This window comes from Sciurus vulgaris (genome assembly GCF_902686455.1).
Source record: "Sciurus vulgaris genome assembly, chromosome: 10".
In the NCBI taxonomy this organism is placed as follows: Eukaryota; Metazoa; Chordata; class Mammalia; order Rodentia; family Sciuridae; genus Sciurus; species Sciurus vulgaris.
Window position 1 is genome coordinate 49,525,910 of NC_136470.1, and position 14,434 is coordinate 49,540,343.

The window sequence follows — 14,434 nt, forward strand, 5'->3', positions numbered from 1 at the left end:
TTCAGGCGGGACTGGGTTGTGGCCAGAGCTGGGCTTAATTCTTCTCACCTGTGCTGGGAGTGTAGCTCAGAGACAGAGCACTTGCCCAATGTGTGTGAGGCCCTTAATTTGATCCTGACACCAGGAAAAGAGAAAGGAAGAGAGAATAATAGTAACAACAACAATAACAACAGTAATGGGTTAAAATGGACAAACAAAATAAAAAGGAGAATGAAGAGGGGTCAAACAAGACAAATATAAATAAAAATGGAGGGATGGGGTGTAACTTTAAGGAACAGCAGTTGCCTATCATGCTTGAGGCCCTGTGTTCAATCCCTAGGACTCCCCCACCCAGAAATAAAATGAGGGGGTGGATTGAGAGAGAAGAGAGAAAAAAAATTCCCACTTAAAGAATTAAAACATAAATAACCGTAGAAAAAAATGAGAAATAAAAGAAATAATAGAGAATAAAACAAAGGTTTTAAAAAATTATGAGTTAAAAATTCCCCTTGACCAAGGTGCTTAGAAACACTCCTCTCTGGATATGATTAGAATCTGCCAGGTATGGGGTGGGAGAGTTGGTCGTAGCAGCAGTTTGCTGAAATTTCTCTCAAATCTTGCCAAAGGAGTTGGGGCAGAAAGCAGGCTGTTCACTCCCTGTTTTTGTCACTGAACAGGTTAAGGGACTTTTGGCCATGTTGGAGGTGTATTCTTTCTGAAATGATTTAGGCTGTGCATCCACGGATGTGGCCCATATCCAAGCTGTGGTGGATCCCCAAAATGCCTCCGAGGGTTGGGGAGCAGTTGAACCAGCATGTTCCATCCTGGAGGAGGGTTGTGGGAACTAGGCAATTTGCTAACCAGTTCCTGGTGGTGCCTTCACACCTGGCCCCTGCACTAGACAATACGTGACTGATGTTGCTTCATGTCACAGAAGCCAGGATCACTGAGCTTCTGGGCTCTCTACTTCCTATCCTGTTGCAACCTGTGCTTCCCACAGAAGTGCCTCTCAATGGATTTGTGACAGAGACTCTCTTCCAAACCATAACTGTCAGGTGTGGCTGCTGCCCACCCGTTCAGTGTGGCAGAGTATCCACAGGGACTCTGAAATTTGATTATGCTGGGTTTTCTGAACCCCAGAACAGTTTAGTTCTAATAATAGGACCCTTCTGAAGATGGTTCCTGGCTATAGTACTCAGTGGGTTTGTCAAGAAATGCAGTGTGTTTCTTCTCTAAGGCTAGGTTGTAATGTAGACCCCATGCCACTTACTTATTTAAGGCATTTGGATGTTCCTGGTAGCCTTCTGCTGGTAGCCTGTGACCCTTTCTCTTTTCAAAGGGGAGAGTCCCTTTCCTGCAACTGAGGTGCTGGGTGCCTGGACCTGGGATACTCTACTTTTCTTGTTTTTCTCCCTAGTCTCTGGAATCCATTTTTCACTGTAGTCAATTTCCAGTGCTAACTGACAGCCCTCCCCTCCAGGAGCAGTTATATACCTATGGCTTTGCTTACATTCCTTGGAGGAGCAAACTAGTGCTGTTTAGTCTATTTCAATGTTAAGAATCCCCAGGGAAGTGGACTTTGACTGAGGTAGGTAGTGGTGGTGGGTCAGGTCAGCTGGTTGGGTCCACTGAGTGTCTTAGCGGCTCGAAAGGGAATGAATGCAGGTTAGGAAACAGAAAGAGGAGGAAACAACCACGTCAATCTTCTTTGAAAACTTTATTAGACATATACTAGAAGGATCATTTTTCTCTGGGTCCACAAATTATGTGGTTGGTTCTGCCTGTAGGCATTCAGGTCTCTCAAGTATAACACAAGTGAGAAAATACACTCAAGGGCCTCTTTTATCACCTTCCACCAAGTTTATGTATCCACACGAGCCTCTAATGAAACTGCTGTCCTTTTTCTTATCTTAATTAATTTAATGTTTAATTTCTTTTAATAGAGGATTTTCTGAGATTTCTTCCTTGCCTAGAATAATTTGTATACTAATTTAGAACCTGGAGTTAAAAGGGTGACCCAGGTTTTGGCAACATTGCATTGCTTCTGTCCCTTGAAACAAAGCAGTTTTGAAATATCCTTGGATAAATGTTTTTTTTTTTTTTTCCTAATAGGACAGCACACCCTCACACTCTCACGTTTCATAGGTGCAGTCCACACTTACCTAATTGGTCTCATTTCTTAGGCAAAACTAAGAAATTATTGGCTGCTAGGTCCAAATGCTGGAAGGAGCAGCAATTCTATGAGTCTTCATTCCTGAGATTTCTCAAGCTTCGAATGTGCAGCTCAGGTTAGGGGTGCAGTCCGGGGCATTATCTACTCGCCTTGTGTGTTGGAATGAATGTAAGCTGGTTGGCTTGGTAGGTTGGTCCAGGTAAGATAAGCAAAGCCATGTGGGGGGTGGCTGTTCCCTGTGGGAGCCTTTAACTTCTTGCTCACACCCTAGATATTTAAGTTGAACGGTTGAACAATTTTACAAAAACGATTAATTAGGAGACAGACATGGGGTGAGTGAAAAAATAAATGCGTGTAGTTACTATAGTAATGGGAGAAACACTGCTAATAGAGGCTCCTTAGTGTCTTCAGGTGAGCTGGGAGATTGACAGGTGGGTTGACAGTCAGACTTGTGTGTCTGACGACATTAATTGCAGGGTGCTACGGGCCAGGTTTCTGTAGGTTGGGTGGAGGTGGAGGCCACTGGCAGTGAGTACAACACCCAAGGAGAAACATGTGAGTAGGAGGAAGAGAAGGGATTTCTCTAGGCTGTTGCAAGGCTGATGCTGGTGAAATAGGCTTTTCTTGAGCACTGAGCAACACTTGCCAGAATTGGGAGCCTCTGAGCAGCACATCCACTCATGACTCCTGGGGAACGTGGCCAAAGGTAAAAGTGTGGTAAGTTTAGTGCAGTACTGTATTTTCTTACTAGTTGCTTTTGGCACACACACACACACACAAGCACATGTGCATGTGTGCCTGTGTGTGTGTTTTTAAAATTGAACATAGGGTGTCAACTTTCAAACTATTGTTTTTCTTTTTTGATTACAGAATATTTTCAGCATTAACAAGAAACAAAGGCTAATATTAGCTGCTTCTTTCTTATCCCTGCTACCTCAATCCTAAAGTGCTTGATCTACTGAGACCAAACAGAATGAATGACTCAGAAGGTAAAATTGGACTGAAACACCCAAAGGTTAGTTTGCCATTTCTGGAGTAACTTTCGGTATAATAATGCAGAAAGAGAAAAAGGTTTTCATTCATATAGACCTAGTTTGAATCTGAACTCTCCTATATACTTGTAACTTTTGTGCAAGTACCTTAATCTCTCTGATCTTCAGTTTTCTTTCTTGTAAAATGGATGTAATATCAGCTTCCCAGGGTGGTAAGAACTTTATGAGATAATGTTAGCAAAGAGCCTGGTGCAGTGATTGTCACATGGTAGAAACATAATAAAAGTTAATTCCCTTGAGTTATCAACTCTTCTTCCACCCTGTTCCCCAGCGTTGGGGCATGGCCTACAAGTCTTGACTCCTGCAAGTCACAAGTGTCCCCCCAGTCTGCTTATTGGGTGTTGTGATTGGTTAAGGCAAATTTAAGACTAGCCCAGTTCTAACTATTCTGTGGACATTTCACTTCATTTTATATTGGAATCCAGCATTGTGGTTGGAAAGGCATACTAAATGTTGCAGATATGTGTCTTTAATGATGAATTTTATTTCAATTGATATCTGTGATGTTTCCCTTCCTCTTCTGGAACATTTAGTAATCTGACAGCTTATGCATAAGTCCCACTATCCATTCTGAGTTTCTATCCAACCACCCATCTATCCATCCATCCATTCATCCATCCATCTACCCATTCATACATTTATCCAGTATTTTTGTATTGAAAACTTACTATATTCCAGGCATAGCTCTAAAAGCTAAGGATTAAATGGTAAAGAAAAACAAATAAATCCTGCATTCATGAAATAGGATTCATGGAACATTCATACTAGCAATGGAAGGGAGGATGTAATGAACACAGCAGGTCAGTAAGTTACGTAGGGTATTAAAGGAGATTTACTATTGGAAAAAATAAAGCAGGAAAAGGGAATGGGGTATTGAGGCAGTTTAAAATAAGATGATGTGAGAAGGCCTCATTGAGAAAGTAACATTAAGACAGAGTCATAGAGGAAGGCTATGTTCAAGCAGTAGGAACAGCAAGTACAGAGGCCCTAAGGTAGAGGTGAGCCTTTACCTTCTCTTTTGAAGGAGAAGCAGAAAGGCCAGTGTTGTCAGTAGGGAGGAGAGTCTGGAGAGGGGAGGTGGGAGAAGGGATAGGGCTAACTCCTGGAGGCCATGTGGGCCCTTGTGAGGACCTGGGCACGGCCTACCTCAACAGGACAACAGTGGCTTCTGTGTTGAGAAAGTCTGAAAGGGGCAAGAGCAGAAGCAGAGTCCCTGTGGGGACTATCATGATGGTCCAGATCTGGACCAGCGTGGCAGCAGGGGAAATGGAGAAATGGCGTATTTGGGGCATATTTGGGAGGTGGGGCCAATGGAATTTTCTAATGGGTCGGATGTGGGAAGTGAGAGAAAGAGAGGAGTCAAGGATGATTCAAATTTTTGGTGTGAGTAACAGGGAGGATGGAGTTGTCATGGGTGGGGAGGACTGTGGTAGAGCCTATCTAGTTGGGGATGTTGGGAGCTCTGTTTGGCCAGTTTGTAGTTTGAGAGGTGTGCTAGACACTGGGTGGAGAAGCTGAGTAGACAGTTGATTGCAGGACTCGATAGCTTGGGGAGAAGTTGGGATAAAGATAAGTATTTGGGGAAAGCAGTCATGTGGCACAGCATTTCAAGCTGTGAACAGGATGAGATCCCCCAGAGCTGAGGGAAGATAGAAAAGAGTTAAAAACAGGTCCCCAGACTCCTAACCGTAAGGAGCTTGGAGGTTTGGAGACACCAGAAACCAAGGAGGGGCCAGTGAATGGGAAAAACAAGGGAAGAATATTTTTTCAGAGAGGAGGCTGTGGTCAGTACTGTGGAATTCTGCCAGTGAATCAAGTAAGATGAGGGCAGAATTGACCACTGGATTTAGCAATGGGGAAGGGGCGGGTCTTTGGTGGCTTTTCCAAGAGAGCTAGGATCATGTAGGACCAGTAAAGAAGGGACAGGATGAGGTGGGCAAGGTGAAGGCAGAGATCATTAAATTGTTGCCAGTTTTCTTCTGTCCCCATTCCAGAATACTCAGGTTCCTTTGTTTCCCATTCTTCTCATTTACCTTATTTTATGTTGCTAACTCTTATTTGTGTTTGTAAGCAAATTTAAATTTTCCTGGAATGGGCTAACAAGTAGTTAAGATGGAGTGCTCTCATCGATGTGTTTGTCTCCAGTTTTTCTTGGGTCCAGGGACTGTGACTATTTGAATTCTGTCTGATGATAGAAATGTGACCAAACCCTGGTCCTGAGGGAGAGGCTCCCAGTACATCTGTGCATATGGCCTTAGAACTGGAGGCACAGACCCTACTAAGAGTTTGTCTTTGGGTGTGACCATAATTCTGCTAAGCACATAGGATTAAAGTGATTATGGAATTTGGCACGTATTTTAGGAAGGCTGTTTCCTGGACTGAGTCCCGTGGGTGACTCAGCTGGCTTAAACACAGCTGGCTTAAACACAGCTGGCTTTTGTTGGCGCAACAGGAAAGCTCCCCTGCAGCGGTCTGGACACATTTGCAGACAGTGCCTTCTTGTTGTTGTCATCCAATGGGCCTGTTGCTTCCTTCTCATCCCTGTTATTCATTCACTCAGGCCTCACCATTTTGGGCCTTTGAAAACAATTATTGTTTAGGAGCTCCAAATACAGCTTGTAGGTTTTCCTTTAGGGGTGTGTTAAGGTGGCGGGAGATAATCAGACAAAGGATAAATTGGTGAGGTCCCCTCTGTGCTGACCCTACTGGGTTCTGGAAAGCAAACTTTCTGCTCTGTTATCTATGTGGCCTCATACAGTTGGTGTCTATCTGCCTGCAGTGCCAACTTTTACATAACCACCCTAGCCCTGCCCTCTCCACCTCAGAGACCTCTGACTATGTGACTTGATGTGATCCCTGTGGGGGCTGACCTCTGCTTCTAGTCTTTTCTCTGTGCCTTGGGTGGAGTAGGTGGGCACGGGCTGCCAACATACTTGCATCACTTTGGAAAATAGCAGTTTCTGCCTTCACATTTTCTGTACTAAATAGTGAGATCAGAGGTCTTTTCATGAAGAAAGTTCTCTCACTTTCCCTATTTTGATCCAGGAGGTAGAGAACAAGGGAACAGAAATAAGTCAAGGATATTGTGGTGTCCCTGCCAGGCTGGGATCTGAAAGCAACCTCTGCAGTACGAGGAATGGGGCCACACCAAGATGACACCCTAGTTTTCCTTGGTCCCATGTACAGTGTGAGTGGGTAAACATTTCATTGACTCATGAAAGGAGATACCTGCTTTTCAGCTATTTTCAATACCTTACAGAATCACTTTAGTAACTGGGGCAGAGTTTGGTGAGTGTAGCTCTGTCTTCTAATTTGGAATGTAGTAGAGTTTAAATTCTTTCAGCCATGTGCTGAGCTCCCCACTGGCGATGTGGTTGGAAGGGGTCCAAGTGAAGTCTGCATCTTTGGCTGAGGCGGGATGTGCTGGGGATTAGCTTTACTTACTCTGTGTCTGCCCTGCCTAGGTGGGACTTGTCTGGATCTTAGAGGCAGCCTCTGTGGCTGGGACAGTGGCAGTGCTCAGCTCCAGCACGTACACAGTCCCTGCAGCTGCCCACCCCATATCACTCTGTTCCAGCTGGGTCTAGCTTCCTCCTGTCCATTCAGGTTAATGGAAGAGAACAATGCCATCCAAAGCTGCTGTGACATGGGGGGCTGACCTGGTGCCTCTTGGGGTGGCCAGAGCCTCCCTGCTATATTCAGCTCTTGCACTTTTCCTGTACCTGGTACAGCCGTAAACCTATTTACTATGATTGCAAATATATTTCTGACCAACTCAGTAGTGCGAGGAGAGGTGTTTGTGTTTAAATGTTGGTTTGTTGTTTGGGTTTGAAGAGGATTTCTGAGAAAAGTCCCCCTTTCCTAAGCCCTTTCTCAGGCAGCATGTGGTTCTGCAGCAATGCATCTGCCCAGTTTTGTCCAACACCAAGTTTAGGTCTATGCTTGAGAAGACAAATAGTAGAATGTAAATGTCAAGAGTGGGGCAATGCGTGTAGCTTCACTTATGATAACAACCACTTTTCCCTCCTTTCTTGCCTTCCTGGGAGGTCTTCATAAGGACTAATTCCTCCTGGACCATAGGCTGCTAGGAAGGGAGGTGCCAGGCAGTGGTTTGCAGGCTGACTTTAGCCCCCAGCCTGTTTCTCAGGGCTGTCAGGGAGATTGCACCACCACTCCTTTGATTTGTTGGTTTTTAGGAGGACATTGTCCTTGAATGCCTGGGCCTTACCCTTGTATATTTGCTATTTAATTTTTGATGGTGCAAGGTCCTAGGGTTCCATCTTCCATCTGAATTCATAGAAACACATTAAATAGGCTGGCCTTGGCCCATACTTACATTCGAGAGCCCTCAGTCCTGCAAGGACTGTTGGGTCAGACCCTGGCTGCTGTCATTTCCTCTACATTCTATCCACTCGGCCTGGTCACAATGAAATATTTTGTAAAAGTCCTTACTCCTTGTGCTGCTCATTCATCTGCTATATTCTCACTCAGTGCTTTCCAACCCATTTCATGTCACAGAATAGATAGGTACAGTACTATTTATGAAGAAAAGAGAGCTTATTTCAAAGGGCAATGACCAGTAGAATCTGCCTGCCACAGTCCTTGATCCCCCTGACTGTTGCCTGACGGTTGTCAGGGCTTAATGGGATTTGTGTTTCCCGCTGACCCATCTCTACCCACTGTGGGCATAAATGTGCTAAAGCAAAGTTGAAAAGCTCTGACCCGAGACGTTTCACGCAGACAGCAGTCTAAAGGTGCAATTGAGTCTCATTCATAAACATTTTTCAAGATGACCCCAGATGGTGAATACTTATGCCCCCCTCATTGTCTTGCAGTAATCATACCACACTTTTTGAAGGAGTACATCTGTGGGATTCAAAACAATATCTTATAGGAGCCCTGGAATGTGTCACCTGGAGGAGAAAGAGAGACCTAGATTTGTAGCTGTTTTGACTTGACTTGCAATGGAGGCTTCTGTGAATGCAGGAGTTAGGAGGAGATTGTGTTCTGAATTCTCCTTTTTTTACTCAAAAGAAAATATGATCTACGGCAAGATCAATAACATCTACAAATAGGTGTCTATTGATTAAGGTGGTTCTAATAATACTTACTTCATGAGAATGTGAGAATTATGTGAATTTGTTTATTTTGGTACTAGAGATTGAACCCAGGTATGCTTTACCACTTAGCCACATCCCCAGTCCTTTTAATTTTTTTGACATAATTTATTGATAAATGAAACAATGTAACATAGTATTTATACAACAGATGTTAGTTTCTTTTCCTTTTTGTTATCTTTCTTTTCTCATTCTTTGCCTTCTTCTCTTCCTATCTCCCTTTTTCATCCCATCTTTATTAGCTAAGTAATATATGTCAGGCATCCTGCAAGATCTACATTGTCCAGTATGGCAGAAAACAGCCACATGTGGCTATGGAACACTTGAAGTGTGGTAAATTCCCACTGAAAAGTTCTATCAGTGTGAAACACACACAGAAGTCACATAGTTAACACTCTGCCTTGTCCCCGAACCAGTATTCCCGGGCTTTCCTTCTAAGGGCAGAAGGCCAGAGATTTTTTGAGTCTGTGGATATTTTTCCAGTAGAAAACCAGCTTTTGATGAGTTTCTAAGGTAGTCTTCAGGTGAGCTCTTCTTCCTGCAGTGACATTCTTATGAATGACAAAGCTTTGATTTTAAATTCTTAGTCTAAGTTCTTATTTTTCACAACAGTTTGCAAAAAATGTTGACTTGGCACAAACAAACAAAATCATAAGACCTCTTATTAATAATCATTTCAATTGATCCCATGTTTAAATTTTTTTCTATCGTTCACATGTTTAAATGACGGTGTTTGAATATGTTTAGTGAAACAGAATATATTATTAAGATATTATTAAGCTAGATTTCACCAGTTTCTTCTCACTTTTACAAAAGTGACTAGTAAAAATTTAAGATTACTTACATGGTTTGCATTTTCCTTCTGTTGGACAACACAGTGCTGGCTGCTGGGAATTCACAGATGAAAAGGATAATAGACTTTGGGGATCTTAGAGTCTAGTGGGGACAGACAGAAAAACAAAGAACAGGAGGGAATTTAAAAATAAATGGAAAATACAAATTGAAATTAGAAAAGTACACATTATAACACATACTGTGAAAATAAGTTTCTACGGAGAGAAAACAGGAACAGGTAATTTAGACCACCTGGCAGAGGAAGTCCTCCCTGAGGAAGAGCCTGGTGCTGAGCCTTGATGAGGATCTTCCTAAGTGGAGTTTCTAGGTGACAGTGGGGACAGAGCATTTCAGGCAGAGGAAAAAGCCTGCTGGGGATACTCATTGAGTTCATCCAACACCAGGCCTGCGGTCAGCAGTGGGAAGACCTGTGGGGTGACAGACCCAAGGAGGACCCCGACTCCTCAGGGCTCGTGCTCTGGTGAGAAGATGGGCAGGAGAGGCAAGCGCCCGAGGGTGCAGGGGTGAAGCTGGTGCTGGCCCTGGAGCGCCCTTTCCTCTGTCTTGTCTCCATCTGAGAGCCATCATCAACCATGCGGGTCCCTAGGGTGTGTCTGTTCCTCCTTCCAGGTAGGTAGTCGGTAAGATGCACAGTTGTCCCTCCATTCCCTGTTCTCACCGCCCTCTTCTGACTCAGACTCATCATCTCAGAAACGAGCGTCTGCAATTGTCTTCTAACTGGTTTCCTTGCCTGCAGCCCCTTTCTCCCTGTCATGTGTTCTGTGCGTGGCTGCCAAGTTAATCGTCCTGAAACACCATTTAGATCACGTAACTTCCTAGCTCCTGAGTTTTAACTAGTGCCTTGCTGGCAGAGGAGCCGTTTTCTGGGAGGTGCTGGATCCCTCTCACTTTTCACCCTTTAGATTTCCCTTCCGCAGTTTGCAGAGAAGCATGGCCTGCAGCCAGCCTCTTTAGCTGAGATTGAGGAGCCTTTCAAGCCTAACCAGCAAACATCTTGCCATACTTCTGCTCCTGCCCTGCGTTGCCACCCAGGTGAGGCGTGCTGCAATCCCCCCTGTCCTGCAAACACGGAGGGGCACTGTCTCCCAGGGAAGGGCAAGAGCACGTTGGCAAGAGCTGTTTCTGGAGTTGTGTGACCAGATTTGAATCCCAGGTCTGCCATTAAACTAGCTGTGGGAACTCTTTCAGTAAGTTATTTACAGTTTCCAAGTCTTAATTTCCTCATCTGTTAATGCCAGGAGGCTAATCTTAATTTGTACCCTTGAAGTTGGGTGGATAAGAAGAGACATTGTATGTAAATAATTTCATAAGTGCTGAGTCCATAGTGAGTCCTTATTCCACATGCCTTATTTAAATCAATGGGAAGCCATGATTAAGAGTTGCCTCTGGGGACATTGGCCCTACTTTCTTTTTGTATATTCCCTAGTACTAGTTAGCAATCTTCTTATAACTGGAAATGGGCCATTGGGCAGTTTTTGTGCAGTGGTGGTAGTGGGCTGGAAACACTGGATAGGGACACTGAATGTGCTGTCTTGGACCTGGATGGAACCTCCAGAGACCATCCTGTGTGGAATCCTTGAGGTGCCTCGGATGTCCAAACAGGTCCAAAGGAATTAGTTGGAAAGCTTCTGTTGGTTTATGTGGAATCTGTTATTTTTCTTGCACAGCAGTCTCTAGTTGGTTCTCCTGTCCATCACATAGTCCTGTAGTTGCTGTTTTTTCACTTGCCTTTGGTTCCTCTTAATTAAATACCTTTTTTGTTTTACTTCTATCAATGAGTAACAGTAAAAAGCTAGAATCTGGAGATACAAGAGACTGAGTCTAATCGTGCCTCAACTCTTCTTCCTGTGCACCTAATCATACATTTTACAGTCCACAACAGGATTAAATGTGTGAAAATGTTAAAAGGCTCACACTAATTTAAGGTGCCATTATCAGTCAGTCTTTTCTGATTTATTATTTTTTTGCTGAGACTTGATATCAGAACCATTGTTAGAAGGCGGAGGCAACTTGAGCTCTTCTCCCAGGGAATATTCTTTTAGACAGTACAGTACTGCAGACTGACTTAAGGCAAATTAGGTAAGTTAGTTATAAATAACTCTGTTATTTTAAATGGGAAAATGATCAAAACATAATATGCCAAAAATCTAGAATTTAAAAAAGTCTATTAGCTTTAGATTACAACAGAGTGGTCACAAGGAATTAATCTACATTGACTATGCTTGAGCCCCTAAGTAATTATTCAGTCTTTTTCAAACTGTGAAGCATTCACTTCTTTAGAATAACACATAGAATATTATATCATCTATTCAAGTCATTATCTTAAAATAAATACTTAAAATGTGTAAACAGGCTTTAAAACTACACTGTATCCACTTGGGGGGCATCATGGACATCAAGAATCACTGAAGAAGAGCCTTCATCTTTTCCATGTATCTTTTTGAAAGATGTAGTATGTAGCACTTATTTGACAAGAGAAGAATATAACACCGGTCTATAGTTAGTGAACTATATTCTGTAAGGTAAGAATAAATTAAGGTCGATAAAAATTAGTTTCAACAACTACTTGATGACAACCGAAGTGTCTGTGAATTCCTATAGGGTTTGGTGCCTGGAAAAGAAACAAAACACCAACAGAAATTCAGAAGATGTCTTACACACTCAGTCCTCAATCTATATATTTTTAAATATGTTGGAAAGAACAAGGTAAATACAGTGCCCATTGTAAGGGATCCCACCGAAACCACGCCCGCCACGGGAAATCACATAAGGGAGTTTATTAAGCAAACAGAGTGTCTCCCTGCAGGGTAAGAGAGAAAATGAGAGGAAAAGAAAGAGAATGAGAAAGCACATGTGCTAGAGAGAGTGTGAAAGCCAGGAGGATAGAGAAAGTGAGGAGGAGAGACAGAAGAATGAGAAAAGATGGCTGGGTAGTTACAGTAAACAGTTGAATTCCGCTGGGCTAACAGGGGACCAATATCAGAGAAGGATACTTGCAAGCTGACTGATGAACCAATAGCTAGCTAGGATGTTCACAGATTGACAAGTGGTTGGGAGGTGGGGAAAATGGCTGCAACAGAAAGGGCGGGGGAGCAGCTTTATACATTACATTCCTTCATTTCTGTTTTTATAAGAAAATCTTTTGCTCTCCAGTTCTTTCTGAAGACTTCTCCCTCCTTCCTGCTTAAGTGACTGTGGCTGGTTTTGCAGGTGAGATGTAAAAAGTCCATTCTCCTTCCAGACTTCCAAAGGCAGATGGTTTTCATGGACTTCATTTCCTCGATTTGACTGATCCCCTATTTCTACACTGACTGCCTGTCCCCAATTCTGACTTCATTCACTCCTCTAATTTTAGGAACTCCTTTACTGCTGTAGGGAAAGGGAGTGATGACCAATCTGGCTTCTTCAAGCTGGAAGGGGGCAGCGTGGAGCAAGCAGTTTGGAGTTCCCTTTTTAGAAATCGGGTCAATTGAGGGGTCCAAGGTAATAGTCCAGTTGGGGAAGAGCAGGTTGTAAAGGCATCTGGGGATGGGTGCTTCTATGAGAGAAGAACAAAAAGACATGAGTACTGAAATGAGATTGATACAATATAAATGTTGCAGAATCTGGAACATGCCAATGCATATCATAAAGATGACAGAAGTCAATAATTCCTCACCAGGGGTGGAAGAACTGAGAAGTTGTTCCCATAACAAGGCCTAGCAAAGGCTGGAGAGGACAAGGCCTTTATTTGGGAACTTCAACATTGTCCAGGTTATCAGGAATGTAAACACAACATTTAGTAGAGATCTCGATACTTCTGTTACTAGCAAACATAGATTAAGCCTACCTGTGTCTGTAGGCTTTAAACTGACTAAAACTTCTGACTCTGGCAGTTTCTCTTGATAGTTATCAGGCACATTTGCCTAAGAATCTCTTTTGTAGCTTTTAGTCTTTATTCTAGTGGGCTAACACAAGTGTACATCTTAAGTTACATTTAAGTATTATTTCTTTTAAATGCCCAAGAATGGCTATATTTTGGTTTTAACTGTTTTGCTAGGTGTTTAAGATCAAGTTGGTCAAAGTGACCTGTTCCTGTCTGCTAAAGAGTCAGTTGAGTTTCCACAGGGGTCACTCATAGAGAACTTAAGAGCAGCTTCTTAGCTTCATTAGTGCTATTGGTTAGGCAGGGTCTCCTCGATGAGGTGGCTTCCCTTGAAAGCACCAGGGATGTCTCCCTTTTTCCTTGACCCGCCTCTGCAGCAGGTGCACTGAGTGACTTTTCCTCTAGTGGCCTTATCAATCTCCTTGATCAGGAGGTTGTGTGACCCAGAGTTGCAAACCTCCTTAGAGAAGTCCTCTTGTTCCCTGGGTTCAGGCTGACTTTGAGGGCAAGAACCAAATATGGACTTTTCTTGACCTCTGAATTTAATCTCAATCTCTAAGTTTGATCTTAACCATCAAGCAAGTCAGTCTCACCCGTCATAAAGTAAGAGTACTGGGCTTTAGCTTCAATGTCTATAACTTTACAGTTATTTACCCCTTTTTATCTAATTGGGGTCTACATTATCTGTCTTATAGGTGATGGCTATAATTTATCAAGTTAATCTATGGTGTACTTCTGCAAAATATCAGGCAACAGTTAGAGTTTACAAGGAAATAAAAAATGGAATCACCAACAGTAAAACATTCAGTTTGTGCAATAGCTATCTTGAATTTTGGCTGTGTTATTCATTATATCCCCGGTTGAGATCACAGTAATCTTTACAACAAACTTCAAACTTTTGAACACAACTTTAAATGAGTTAAAGTCTAGCTTACTTTGGAGCTATTCTAAAGTGCAGCAGGGTTGTGAGGCAGAACCTTATCTCAGGTAAGGCAGGGCTTCCTCTTTTGCTATGACCAGCATGACCAAATTCTCAAGTTCAGTGAGGGACAAAGGAGTATTAGAACATAAAGGTTTATATACACAGACTTTGAATATTAAGCCGGGATCAGATGGAACTCTGTTCTTTGATGGAAATGCAGATCTAAAGAGTTATGTTAGCAATCTTTATATATGTATGTAAGCATTATTCTTTGTTTTCAGGAAAGTTACAGAGACTAGGACATTAACGTAACTTTTTTCAGAGCTGCAAAGTGCAATGTTAGGAGCTCTGTGTAGCTCTTAAGGAAGTCCACTCTTCAAAGTTACTGTAAGGTGGGCAGGAACCAGAGAAGGGAGCTGATGAAACACTGGTTATCTAGCAAAAGAATTCCTTTCTGTCCAAGAGCTGTGT

At 42.9% G+C, this 14,434-nt stretch overlaps 1 protein-coding gene across 3 annotated transcripts in view; it reads left to right on the top strand.

Moving 5' to 3' along the window:
• Positions 1 to 2,725: 2,725 nt before the first annotated feature.
• Positions 2,726 to 14,434, top strand: part of LOC306638200 (transmembrane protein 45A-like) — a 61,898-nt gene continuing 50,189 nt past the window's right edge. Inside the window, exons 1-2 of one of the 3 annotated variants that reach the window (XM_079101404.1) lie at positions 2,726 to 2,866; positions 3,022 to 3,167. In XM_079101404.1, coding sequence (XP_078957530.1) covers positions 3,126 to 3,167 — 42 coding nt within the window. In that variant the 5' untranslated portion in view covers positions 2,726 to 2,866; positions 3,022 to 3,125. Of the gene's footprint in view, positions 2,867 to 3,021; positions 3,168 to 4,863; positions 5,021 to 14,434 lie in introns of those variants that run through there. The other 2 variants (XM_079101405.1, XM_079101406.1) reach the window with 2 other exon arrangements.